Source organism: Dama dama, chromosome 18 (assembly GCF_033118175.1).
Source record: "Dama dama isolate Ldn47 chromosome 18, ASM3311817v1, whole genome shotgun sequence".
Lineage (NCBI taxonomy): Eukaryota > Metazoa > Chordata > Mammalia > Artiodactyla > Cervidae > Dama > Dama dama.
Genome location: NC_083698.1, coordinates 38,025,245 through 38,039,991, shown reverse-complemented (window position 1 = coordinate 38,039,991; position 14,747 = coordinate 38,025,245). Strand labels below are relative to the sequence as shown.

Sequence of the window (14,747 nt, the reverse complement as noted above, 5' to 3'; positions counted from 1 at the left end):
ATGTATAATGTGTCATGGAGATAAACACAAAAACTGACAATACTGGCTGCTTCTGGGGCAGGACTTACATGAACGAGAGATAGAGGTACAAGGAAAGTTTTCAAGTATATCTTACCAGAAATTTTGAATTTTGAAATATCCAGATGCATTACTTTCACACACACACAAATAAACAAATAAATGGGGAAAATAAGAACAATTTTAAGAGTCAGCAGATTCTATCATATCAACAAGAAATTATAAACTCAACATTACAAAGGAAAATTAAAGACATCTTTGGGGAATTCAATATGTTTTATTTTGCCAGGCACATGATTTCTTCAATATCCAATTAAATATTACTGCGCTAACTACATTTCCTTACAGAGGGTGAACATTCACTGTAATGACAGTTTCATCATGCTAAAATCTAGTCACAAACCTACACTTTGAAAAAAAGTGCATTTCTAGGAAATTTTATGTACAATACAAATGAAAAACATATCAAGTCATTGAATTGTCAAACTACACAAAATAAAATCAACCAATCAACCACCAACATTTAGTATGTGTTAACAGTATTTTTGAGGAAGAAAATTTTCTTTACATTTGGCAGTTTTGTTCAAGAAGGGTCTCTATAATTTTAAAAGTAAAGTGATAAAAGTATATACAATGTAATAATGTTTAAAGCAGAAGGCATTAAATAGCACAAATAATGTTATAAAACTAAACACCCTTATTGTCTATCAGTTTGCGTTTACATGAAGCAAGGGGACCTGTATAATTTACTTTATCCTCTGAGTCTAAAACAATTTTACTTTTAACTCTGTACATAGAATAGATTGAGCATGAACACAGAATATGGTTTCAGCTTTACACACATTTCTATTTGTGCGTGTAGAGTGGAAATAAAGAACTATTTGTATAACAAACTTCTTTAGAATCATATACACATTTGGAACAATAGCTTTTATTAATACCTCTATTTTTGAAGAAACATTATTTATGCTGTGTTTGTTACTGCTACTTTTGCTCCATTGAGGCCTCCCCTTGTAATATCATAATTTACCATTTAAATAATAACTCATATTCTTAGATTCTGATAAGTGATTAGATTCATTTTGACAATGATTTTAGTTCTTGACATTTTATACTGTAGTGCTTAGAAAAGTAATATATTTATCTTGATTACTTTCTTTATGGATTATTAACTACAAATAAAACTTTTGTATTAGATTTTGATTAGGTATATTATATAATTTCTCTTCGCACCTGGAAACATGGAAATTGTTAAATGTAAAACAAAACAACAAAAGTTGTATTTTTAAAAGAAATATGAAGATACGAAGAAAATTTTATACTTCTATCGAATTGGTATTTGGAATAAAAAAATATTAAATTACTCTAAACACAGGATCCAAGTATATAATAAGAAGATAGTTATTTTATTCATCACAGACTTACCACATTTGTATTTATATACCAGTGAATATGATGTATCAACATTCTTTTAAGATAAAGTATGTCTATTTTTGTTCAAATTAGAAATTTTTTCACTTTTCCATAAGATGAGCGTCTCTCCAGCATATACAAAAGAGCATTAAAAAAAAGAATTGGTGACTTAAAATTCAATATGGTATCTGAGGTTGGTAAATAAATGTAAGTTAATCAATGAAATTAATTACTGGAGTTAAAAATTAGTAATATTTTTAATAAACTTCTGTCAATAAAATTGCTTTTTTAACCTTGTTTTTCTTTTTTCTCCCATTTTGATGGTTTTAGACCTCATATACAAGTTTGGTATTTCAAAAAATTTTTCTTCTTATATTTTTTAACTTGCCATGCAAACTAGAAAATTAGAATAAACATATTAATCGATTAAACTGTGCAAGATTATATTCTCTGAGTCTAAAATAACTTAAATATCTTCCAAAAAGGAAAGTGCTTTTGTTTGGAAGATGACTATATAACAATATAAACTTAAAAGCTTCACTGACATAACTGCAGTCAGATAATGGTGAGGGTTCCTTTTATCTTCCTGAAACAAGGGAACAGAGATCAGTGACGGATATGAGCAACTGACAATTTTTGCCATCATAAAAATAACTAATACGATATTTCAGTGGAAGCATATAAACTCCATATTATCTTTTAGTGAATTGCTAGTGTTTTATGCAACTTTTAGATTCCCTCTTCCTTGTCTTTGTTTTTTACTCTACGTTTCTTTTGACTCTGTTACATGCATTTATTTCACTTTTACTATGTAAAAATTGTGAACTTGGCATTTGTTTTTGTATACAGATGACTGTCAATTAGAAATCTAAATCCTTAAAGCAAGGATGGAAGATCACAGGTTATAGCCCTCATTCAATTAAGGGATGTAAGAATTCTAGTTTCATAGACGCCATATTGATTTTGAAGAAAAGGTACATAAAGATATAAATAAAATCTAGGTTAAGTTAAATCTTTCTATGCACCATGAGGACCATGACATGTCTAGGGTTGTCAATATCATACAAGAAAATGCATACTCATTTTAGTTCATGTAACATTCACCTTTCTCAGTGAGAAACCACCTTCTTCAGGAATTTCCCATGGGTAAAGCACAAGATTCTTTACTAAAAATTTGATCACTGAAGACAGACCTTTATTAATGGAAGCATAAGCCCCATTTAAGACAACATTATGACTCTGGCAGCTGATTCCTCCTATTTCTACTTTTCCGGCTATTGATGAGAGCCTTTAACTTGCCGTAGTCCCCTCTCATCTTCTGAGATTCTTCTCCCTGTTGATGCTGCTGCCGAGTGTCTTTGCAGTACTGATTAATCATCTGCATTTCTGAGTGGCTGAAAGCCCCCATGATGTCCTTCGGATGGAAGGGTAAAGCCCTCACAGAGCTGGCCCAGGTCCACGGAGACCATTTTTCTGTAACAACTGCCACCATTTCAGAATCTAAAACTTTAAAGTTGATTTTGGCTATGGTCTGCTTGAAGCTGTTTTCTGTTGCAATGCAGTGATACAGTCCTTGGTCAGAATCCTGAACAGAGCGGATAAGGAGTCCTTGCGAAGTGGCTATGATTCGTTCATTCAGTTTGACCTAAAACAGAGATATCAAAGTTCTGAAATCCAACTCTGTATATGCTAAAAAGATATGACTTGTAAAAAGAAGTTCACAAGTTTTACAAAAGTATTGAGTACTAATTAACTTCCATCTTAGTGAACACACATTTTTGGCAAATTCCATTGCCTCTTTATTTTTCATTTATTTATTTATTTTTGCACAGGAGATCTGGTTTCAGGGGTACTGAATGTATTAAAGAGAAGGTAAAGGTATCACCCATATAGCCCCAAATAGCTTAAAGTGCATTCCCTTTGGGTAGGCAGTCTACAGGGTCGCACAGAGTTGGACACGACTGAAGCGACTTAGCAGCAGCAGCAGCAGCAGTTTATTCACATCTAAGTGAGAGTTTTGAATGTTTCTAGAATGTAAATTACAGACAACATATATATATATATATATATATATATACACATATATGAAATTCACAGTTTATCTATTTTACCCTATAGTTGTTGCCTTTTAACAAAAATACTCACTTATTGAGTAAGAACATGAAGCCATAATTAAATAATTGAATTATACCTTTTTTCCAATGAATGAATGAATCTTCCCCTAACTAATAACTGTATAAGCTGAGGCAGAGCTCTGAACATTATCAAGGGATTTTTCCAATTAGGTAACACAAAGAATGACTAAAAATAAGCTGGAACTTATTATATTATAAGTACTCCCAGTGATTTTACTTTTCAAGGAAAAGTAATAAGAAGCTATGAAGTGAAGTGAAGTCGCTCAGTCGTGTCTGACCCTTTGCAACCCCGTGGACTGTAGCCCACCAGGCTCCTTCATCCATGGGATTCTCCAGGCAAGAATACTGGAGTGGGTTGCCATTTCCTTGTCCAAAGAAGCTATGAGGTGACTATTTAATTATTTTATAGGCTTATGCTGGAAAAAATATTATTTTCTGGATGTAAGCTAAATCCTGAAATCCACTTCCTTATAGGGCCAGCTTAGTACTATCAGTGAACACACAAAAACCTAAGCGGTAAGTAGTTCCTTCATATATATACTCAGGAATGCTCTTTCATTGAGGGAAAGAAATTCGACCCAAAGAAAAATAAGAGAATGAATGTGAAATGTTTTTCTAAATGATAAATTTCTATATAAATACGTATTATTAATGAAATACAAACCAAAGATAGGTTGTTTTAGATAAAAAGTAACTCATTTACAAAAGCACAAAAATGAAAAATATAGCACTGAAATATGAATAAAACAGAACTAGAAACGAGAGATTAAGAAAAAGGACTGAAACATATAAAGCAAAACTTTTACGTTCATTTAATTTTTAAAGTTTTAATATGCCTTCAAAATAGTTTAAATAATGTATAAGTGCATTCAGAAATAAAAAAGAAAGTCTTTTCTATTTGCATGAAATTGAGAAAAATTTTGGAGGCTAATTTGATAATATTCATTAATATTTATATATAAGATTCAGTGCAGATATTTTATTTATAGGAATTTATATAAAATTCATAGCCTAACTAATATGCAGATATTCACTTACATTAATTTTTAAAAATTTTAAATTATTTTTTGGCCACACCATATAAGCATGCAGGATCCTTGTTCCCCAGTTGAATTCAAGTTCCCTACAGTGGAAGCCCGGAGTCTTAACCACAGGATTGCCAGGGAAGTCCCTACTTGATGCTTTGGTAAGAGGTAAAACAAGAAATAATGTAATCAGTAGATAGCTTTAGTAAAGGCAAAGTATGGTCATATAGTGGAATGTTATGCAGCCAAGAAAAATAAGGTAGCTCCATATGTACTAATACTGAAATTGTGTGTGTATGTGTGGGTGGGTCTCATAGAGAAAGAGATACAAAGAAGGAGAGAGAGGAAAACAGGAAAGTTATGGAGACTAGTTGGAGGACTATACAATTCTTAGCAGCCTATACTCTGAGAAATGGGAATGAGTACTGAAGTGGAGGAGAGGAGGGCTTTTAGTTTTCACTTTACGCTATTCAATATGAACTATCTGCATTTTTCTCTGAAAGTTTTACCACTTGTCTTAAAAAAAAAAAAAAGTTAAGTATTTACACATCATCAGTTTGAGAAATATGTGTATGTTTGCCTAAACTACTGAGGAAGAATTAAGATAAATTTAATTAAATGTTAATAGTTTATTCAACTAAAGTGATAGCGAGTGGAAGTGTGCTATGTTTAAATTCTGGACAGAATAGATTTTCATAATTAGAGTTGAGGTTTTTCATTATCTTAAATTATAGTATTCTGCTTTTGAGATTGGGAGAAAAAACAAGATACCCATATGTGTCTCCACATTTTTGAAACCTCTGAAATAAAACATTATAAGTATAATGGAATAAAAGAGATAAGACACATGATACATTCCTTTTTAAATTTCATTTGTTAATTTCTGTGACATGTATTCAAGCCTGTATATATTCATGTATTTTAATTTTACATAATAGAAATTACATTCATCCATTATGTATTTTTCCACTGAACTTTCTATTGAATAAAAGAACAGCATTTTATCTATGTTAGGTAAGCCCCTGTTTGAGTTGTGGCTTTCCAATTCACATACACATATACAGACTTTCTTTGGAAGGATGGTTCATGTCCACCCAACATGTTCAAGCCTAAGAATTCCATTTCTGTATGATAATCATCATCATCATACATTATGACTTCTACCCCAGAGTAGTTTGTAAGGCAATCATTCTTATGCTCCACATCCATTCAAAATAATTTAAAATTAATTAGATTGCAGATATTTCAAGACTAATTTGGTGATAGATTTGATAGCACCAAAACAAGCCTCAATATCTTTTATTAATGAACAAATTTAAAAAATTTTATGAAATTCTGTGGCAAGAAGGGGCCCTGAAGTTTACTGAGCCCATCTTTTCCCCAGATATTTAAGTCTCATGTTATGCAAGTGGTCATCAGCTTATGGTTTCATATTCCTGTGACAGGGAACACAAAATTTCCTAAACAGCTCGTAACATCTTTGGATAGGCAGGTCTGAGAGTTGGAAAGCATTTTCTCAAAAAGAGCCAACATCTACTTTAGTAATTCTGATGCAATGCTTAGCTTAGGACTGTATCCATTCTACATAGCTCTCATTAACCTAATACGTAGTATGGAAACTGTGTACAACAGAAAACACACAAGTGCCAAAGGCTCTATTTTTCCCTTCACTCCATCACACTTTGTGATGTTGTTAATACCATTGCAGTTTAGGCTACTTTAAGGCTTTATATATACATATGTATTTTTCTTCTTATCCTCTCATTAGTTAAGGACAATGTGACATCAATATTATGGAATTCATTATTTATAATATTTCACTCTATGCTGTTTTACAATGTTTTCCTTTTAAAACAGTTCTTTATATTCAGTGAAAGGTTAATACAAGTGTCCTTTCATTTGAAAGTCGAGTTTTCTTTTTTTACCTATCACTTAATAAAGGCAATGGTCCCATAAATAATGATTCCACACTTTACCTATAACAAAACCCCAGGAGTTATGAATAATAGAGCAATGGAAACAGATTACCACACAGCGGAAAAATGCTCTTTACCATAAAGGTTATAGTTAAGTGGAATTTCTGCTGAGGAAAATTGAACTTTTTCAAAAGCCCCTTTTATCTTGTGAATCACACAAAGGTGCTGTTGTGTGAGAACCTGGCTTCCGGATTTGCGCACATCTTGTTTCTTTTACAACTGCTTCCTCACATCAGTACCCCCATCTGAGTGTGCAAGCTCTTGCTTTAATCACTGCGTTATGGAGGTGAGCAGGCAGACAGGATTTCTAATTAATCCATCAACTCCATGGACAAAGGATTTTAAAGAAGATGGCACTTGTCATCCCAAAGACACTAAAGGATGTTCATATGTCCTTCCTTTTTTGTTTGATCTGTGCCTCATTGAGAGATGGTGATTTAATGCTCTTTCCAAAGCTCTGATTGATTGCTGCTCTCCCGCATTACTCACCTCTTTTCTCCTGTCTTTGTCTTTTTGTAACAACCACTTGATAGATGCCTGTGGAGACTTGGGGGCACACTCAAGAAAAGTGGTGTTATTTTTTACTCCATACTGAACAATTTCAGCTGCATTTCTGTATGCTGAAGAGAAAAAATAAAATGAGAGAGAATGAGAGAGAAGCAATGGAATTTGGATCATATTCCCTTATATGAATATTTATTTTTCTATAAAATTGTGAGCAACTAAAGCAAAGCCCAAAGGCAGTCTTAATTACTTAACAAGTTTATACATTTTTTGGTGTGTTTAACCTAAAAGAAAAGAGAGAAAGATACAAGGGCATCAATATTTATTCAAGAATTACTTTACACCAAGGAATGCACTTAATATCACCTTGAACATTTAATTATTACAACATCTTTGTGAATTACATTTTCTCAGCCTTTCATGGGCTGTGAGTAATGAAAAAGCATATCCTAGGCAAAGAGTTAGTAAGTGCCAGGCAATACCAAGGCCAGGTTCATCCCACCCCTAAACTCCACACTCAGTGGAGATGAAATTCAGATGAAATTTAGAAACACTGGGCAAAGGCAGAAAGCAAGGTGTGGCCACAGTGGGATGTAATGGTTGAGAAAATAATCTTTGACCTCAGAGATACCTGAGGTAAAATCTTGACTTCATCACTACCAGCTGTATAACCTTAGAGAACTTATATAACATCTCTGTGCTTCAGTTTTACTTGGCTCTAAAACAGATATTTTCAGACATTCTTATAGTGAAATTCTTAAATTAGGAAGAATATTCAGTATAGTTATGTGGTAGCTTAGACATGGGCAGAAACCTCATTCATACAGTGTGAATAGGAAGAGATCCTACTTTAGAATAATTTCTTGAGCAGTAAGTGACATAATCTATTTAAAAAAGCACTTAGCTCAGGTTTTGACACAAAAATCAACACTGAGGTTTGTTCATCATTACCTGTGTTGCCAATACTCTTATCACTATAACTACTGCTACTCTAAGTGGGAACTGACACACAGATTTATAAAATACTCAGCAAACAGAGAAACAGTAATCTGGATTTATTCCCTCAGTTAGATGTATGAAATAATTAGGCAAAATGTCTTAATTTTCTTCTTGTGGTTTTTGTAGTTAGTGACAAGAATATTATTATTTAAATAAAAACAAAAAGGCCCATGCTCACAAAAGTGAGCGACAGGAGTCTGTGTTAACAGTTAATTACAGAACCTTGGTAAGCCTCGAGGAAAGTCTCTCTGCTGGTGGGGTGGAAGTGGAGGGAGGGGTTCATTGGGAAAATTATAACATAATGTCTCCATGTCAGTTTGGGAAGAAAGGAATTAGATTAATCGTAAGACACATGGCCGGACTGCTGAAAGTATATGGTATGGTTGTAAACTGTAAAATTCAGAGCTGGATAATTCAAAATAGTCAAAAATTGGAAGCAGTGCAAGTGTTCCTTGATGGACACACACACACACACACACACACACAGGGTTACATTTTTGCTTTAAACAGGAAAAATATTCTGACACATGTTACAACATGAATGAACCCTAAATAAGACATTGTTGCTGTCTAGTCCACTAAGTTGTGTCCGACTCTTTTGGGACCCCATGTACTGTAGCCTGCTGGGCTCCTTCTGTCCATGGGATTGCCCACACAAGAATTCTAGGGTGGGTTGCCATCTCCGTCTCCGAGGGATCTTCCCAATCCAGGGGCTGAACCTGCGTCTCCTACATTTCAGGCAGATTCTTTACTACTGAACCACCCAGGAAGTCTCGAAGAAGACATTAGGCTAATAAGCCAGTTACAAAAGGACAAATATTGTATGATTCCACTTACATGAGATATTTAGAACATTTAGATTCATAGAGACAGGAATGAGAACAGTGGTTGCCACAAGCTGGGGAAGGGAGAATGGGGAGTTAGTGTGTAACGGGGATGGAGTTTAACTTGGGGACGATGAAAAAATTTGTGACGGATGGTGGCGCTTGTTTTACAACATCATCAATATACTTCGTGCCACAGAACTGTACACTTTAAAATGGTTAAAACAGTGAATTCTGTTATGCCATTTATCACAGGAAAAATCAAACAAACAAGATGTTGTTTTCTCTTCAGTGGTAAACAAAAGTAAAGTATATTTTTTTCTTCAAAAAGAAAATAATGGCTAGAAAAATCTATAACAACGATCTTTGTGAAAGACTTACCAAATGACATATCCAAGGATATCTGTGTTCCTGGACTTTTCTTTTCCATAAATCTTAGTATACGTACAAATAATATGTAATTTTTAATGACTATACATGAATGCCTCTAATTTGTATAGTGAATCTTTCTCTAACATGACACATTTTGATTTATCACAGATTTCCCTTACTGAAATATGACATGGAGCGCTGCTACTCTTTACCAAGTTTGAGCACTTTTAATTACCTTTTAGGTTAAACCCTCTGCATTGAGTCAGTGGATTGCCATGTCTCACATCTTGTCTTCGGCTCCTCCTATGAAGTGCAGAAATATATACAAGTGACTTAAAATTAACAGTGCCAATTATGATGTACTTACAAGACTTCATTTTAAATTATGCAATGTTATGATTGCCTAAGGTTTCATAAAGAAAAAGGATCTAATTATCCGTATTTTTTGTTCAGTGCTTCAAATATCATGTGGGCACTTTGTTTTCAATTTGAATTAATTCAGTCTCCCCATCTACCACTCACAACAGATGAACCTCCTATTATATATACTTTCTAGCATATATACTTTCTAGCATAGATACTAGATTCCAAATTAATAGGGTAGATTTTTATTTTAGAGACAGTCTTAGAAAATTTTCTAATACAATAACCTCCAAAGTATAAACTTACTAGCATCTTCCACTTTCTAATTTTTTCTTAAATAAATATACTTCTCTTACAAAAGTCAATACTTTCAAATCATTTCCAGATACACTAAAAAGTGTCCAGAGCAAGAGAAACAAAGAAAATGAATATTTATATAAAGTTAAGCAAAATGTTTCATTTACTAGACTAAGCATTTTCCTTCATGTTCTTATTTTGATAATTTTCAAGACTATAGAAAAGTGGATACACAAATACAATGAACGATGGTAACCAACACTCATAAACTGCTGTTGTGCCATATTTATGTGCTCTTTCATACCCAAGTAAATGTTATATATATATACTACATATGCACGTATACGAAAATCTTTAGAAAATAAGTTGCAGATATGATAATTTTATACCCTTAAATGTATGTATCTTCTAAGAATGAGTAATTTGTCTACATAACATCATTATTATACTAACCACATCAATATTTATTTAATGATATCATATAAATTACATTCTATATTGAAATTTCACTACTTGTGATACTCAAAGTATCCCTTATGCATTTTTAAAAGTTTATTCAGGATCCAAACAAGGTTCACTCATTGCCTTTAGTTGTTACATATCATCAACTTTAGCATTTCAAAATTTTAGTTCATCCTTTTAAAACTGTTCACTATTTAAATAAAAGTTTAAAGTTATTTGCAAACTATTTAATTTCTCGTCTTAGATTCACTTATAGTGTCAATTGTATTACATAGTACAACAAATCAAAACAGAGTGATTGAAATGACCTTAGCAATGAATTGTGGATGTGAACCTTGTTATAAAGAAGAAGGAACAGAATGTTCTTTATTGTGATTAACAGGGGGTAAACTGATTGTCTGTTATCAAATCTGAAAAGTATATATGGATGAGCATATCATTTAACTGGGCTAGTTAAGTTTCTCTTAATACTTTATGCTTAATGATAAATTAAAATATTCAGTAAGAGAAGGAAAATATTAACACTGGGCTTATAAAATTTGCAAAGCATAATTAACCTCAAGGTCAATAATAATGAAAAATATTTAAAGTTATGGCAAACAGATAATAGTGTACATAATCAAAGGATTATATAAATCTATTTATGAAATATAGGTATAAACTTTGTGTCATTTAAGGATTCTCTTCCCCCAAAAGCCACATGATCCTTATTCAGTTGTATATTTCTCTACAATTACAAACACAAACTAGTGGAAGTCACTCTTGTCTCAGGAATTATGGTTAATACTGTACTTTAGAATAGATCCTAAGTCAGGTTTTAACTGCATTGTATTTGGTATATTTTGAAGTCAAACAATTATTTACTACCAGTCAACCTGTGAGTATATATTATATGAGAACCGCATGATAGTTTTTGTAGTCGAACTGGTCATTTTCAGCCATCTAAGTAAGCATTATTGCTCATAATGATTTAATTTATTGTCATATGATCAGTACAAGGTTATGGCTTACTCAAGGACATGGGCCTTCTTGCTGAGCAATCTGAATTTGCAGTATCACTTACCTTCCAGACTTTCAAATATAGAAAAACATTGTTATGGCTTTGCTTTAATGATGAGAACAATAAGGCAGCCATCTGAGTTCTCTATATCTGTCATCCAGGGATCAAACCTGGGTCTCCTGTACTGCAGGCAGATTCTTTAATGTCTGAGCCACGAGGGAAGCCCCTTCTATATGTGTAGATTCCCTTTAAGGTATTTGTAGAACATCGTGAAAGCATAATGGTAGACAGTCATAGTTCACTGCATGCGGGACTGGGAATTTGGCTCAAGATGTCAAAGTTTCCTCCATTATAGTCTGTTGTTTAGATAAACAATGAAATTATTTTCTTACTGTGTAAAAAGCAGATATTTACTTCAAGGGTAAATTGATTCTCTTGTTTTAACATTTCCAACTACATGTCTATATCCAGAATAAATAATATTTGAGATTAAATTTGTATGTAATCACATATGGATGTGAGAGTTGGACTATAAAGAAAGCTAAGCGCCGAAGAATTAATGCTTATGAATTGGGGTGTTGGAGAAGACTCTTGAGAGTCCCTTGGACTGCTAGGAGATCCAACCAGTCAATCCTAAGGGAAATCAGTCCTGAATATTCATTGGAAGGAATGATGCTGAAGCTGAAACTCCAATACTTTGGCCACCTGATGCAAAGAACCAACTCACTGGAAAAGATCCTGATGCTGGGAAAGATTGAGGGCAGGAGGAGAAGGGGACAACAGAGGATAAGATGGTTGGATGGCATCACTGACGCGATGGACATAAGTTTGAGTAGGCTCCGGGAACTGGTGATAGACAGGGAAGCCTGGCGTGCTGCAGTCCATGGGGTCACAAAGAGTAGGACACGACTGAGCAACTAAACTGAACTGATACAAATGCACAAATATTTAATGTGCTTGAGGATAAAGAGGAAAAATGCTTAATGTTGTTTACTATGAAAAACAGTAAAATGTTACTATGAAAAATATGTCTTTTTAAAAAGAGAAACTACTGAGCCAATGACATTAACAACCTTATTATGTCAAAGTACAGCCTCCACTGATTTCCAAGTACAGCTGTACTTCTTTGTTTCCATACAAAGGGACAAGCCTTTGATTTTTATGCCTATGAATTCTTCTGCATGATCTTTGTGTTCCAGTTAGATAGTGCCATCTAAAATAAAACTAAAGTTAGTTAACACTATTAAATAAGATAAAAATACTCCAAATTATCATTTTCATTATTACTATTTAATCTGCAAAGAAAATAACTATTACATAAGGGAATTTAGGAAATAATTCATACAGCAAACATGTTTTGCATTCACTATAACTGTATGCTTTAAAAAGTTTGGGAATAATGTGGACAATTTAAATAGTATAGATAGTTTTAATGAAACTCCCAGTATGTCAGCCAAATACAGGTAAGGGTAGATCAAGGAATATCTTATATATGTGTGTATACACACACACACACACACACACACACACGTCAAACCCAAAATGAGATATCACTTTTTACCTATTAGAATGGTTTAAAGCGTGGGAGTTCTCTTACTGTCTACATTTTCTTTCAGGAGTTTTGTGGTTTCATGTCTTATGTTCAAGTCTTCAGTTCATTTTGAGTAAATATTCGGATGTGGTGTATGGCAATAGTCTAGTTTCATTCTTTTTTGCATGTGAAGGTCAAGTTTTCTCAATACCATCTACTGAAGAGATTGTCCTTTTCACTGTGTATTTTTTGGCTCCTTTGTTGTAAATTAATTGACCATAAATGCCTAGGTTTATTTCTGGCTCTCTAGTTTTGTCTATTGATCTATGTACCCGTTTTTATGCCAATACCATACTCTTCTGGTTACTATAGCTTTGTAGTACAGTCTGAAGTCAGGGAGCATGATTCAACCAGCGTATTTCTTCTTTCTCAAGATTGCTTTGGATAGCCAGGGTCTTTTGTGGTTCCACACAAATTTTAGGATTCTTTTTTCTATTTCTGTGAAAAATGTCATTGGAATTTTGATAGGGATCATCTTTGATCTGTTTATTGTTTTGGGTAGTATAAACACTTGAGCAATATTAAATATTCTAACCCAAGAGTATAGAAAAACTTTCCATTTATTTGTGTCTTCTTCAATTTTTTTTTTCATCAATGACTTACAGTTTTAATCTTTTATCTCTGTTAAAATTATTCCTAAATATTTAATTCTTTTTGATGAAGCTATAAATGGGACTATTTTCCCTAATTTTTCTTTCTGCTGGTTTGTTATTCAGTTCAGTTCAGTTCACTTCAGTCGTTCAATCGTGTCCGACTCTTTGCAACCCCACGAACTGCAGCACGCCAGGCTGCCCTGTCCATCACCAACTCCCGGAGTTTACCCAAACTCATGTCCATCAAGTCAGTGATGCCATCCAACCATCTTATTCTCTGTCATCCCCTTCTCCTCCTGCCTTCAATCTTTCCCAACATCAGGGTCTTTTCAAATGAGTCAGTTCTTCACATCAGTTGGCCAAAGTACTGGAGTTTCAGCTTCAACATCAGTCCTTCCAATGAACACCCAGGACTGATCTCCTTTAGGATGGACTGGTTGGATCTCCTTGCAGTCCAAGGGACTCTCAAGAGTCTTCTCCAACACCACAGTTCAAAAGCATCAATTCTTTGGCGCTCAGCTTTCTTCACAGTCCAACTCTCACATCCATACACGACTACTCGAAAAATCATAGCCTTGACTAGACCGACCTTTGTTGACAAAGTAATGTCTCTGCTTTTTAATATGCTGTCTAGGTTGGTCATAACTTTTCTCCCAAGTAGTAAGCGTCTTTTAATTTCATGGTTGCAATCACCATCTGCTGTGATTTTGGAGTCCCCCAAAATAAAGTCAGCCACTGTTTCCACTGTTTCCCCATCTATTTGCCATGAAGTGATGGGACTGGATGCCATGATCTTAGTTTTCTGAATGTTGAGCTTTAAGCCAACTTTTTCACTCCCCTCTTTCACTTTCATCTAGAGGCTCTTTAGTTCTTCTTCACCTTCTACCATAAATGTGGTGTCATCTGTGTATCTGAGGTTATTGATATTTCTCCTGGCAATCTTGATTCCAGCTTATGCTTCATCCAGCCCATCATTTCCCATGATGTACTCTGCATATAAGTTAAATAAGCAGGGTGACAATATAGAGCCTAGGCATAGGCTACGCTCCTATTTGGAACTCCTTTTCCTATTTGGAACCAGTCTGTTGTTCCATGTCCAGTTCTAACTGTTGCTTCCTGACCTGCATACAGGTTTCTCAAGAGGCAGGTCAGGTGGTCTGGTATTCCTGTCTCTT

The 14,747-nt window shown here is 34.0% G+C and overlaps 1 protein-coding gene across 1 annotated transcript in view; it reads right to left on the bottom strand.

Annotated features, from left to right (window-relative positions):
* Positions 1 to 275: 275 nt before the first annotated feature.
* The window catches only part of SEMA3C (semaphorin 3C), a 203,845-nt gene continuing 189,373 nt past the window's right edge, over positions 276 to 14,747 (bottom strand). The window contains exons 16-18 of the mRNA XM_061165145.1: positions 9,502 to 9,569; positions 7,057 to 7,187; positions 276 to 3,076 (exon numbers count right to left, since the gene is read on the bottom strand). Of these exons, the coding sequence (XP_061021128.1) occupies positions 2,663 to 3,076; positions 7,057 to 7,187; positions 9,502 to 9,569 (613 nt within the window). The 3' untranslated portion in view covers positions 276 to 2,662. The remainder of the gene's footprint in view (positions 3,077 to 7,056; positions 7,188 to 9,501; positions 9,570 to 14,747) is intronic.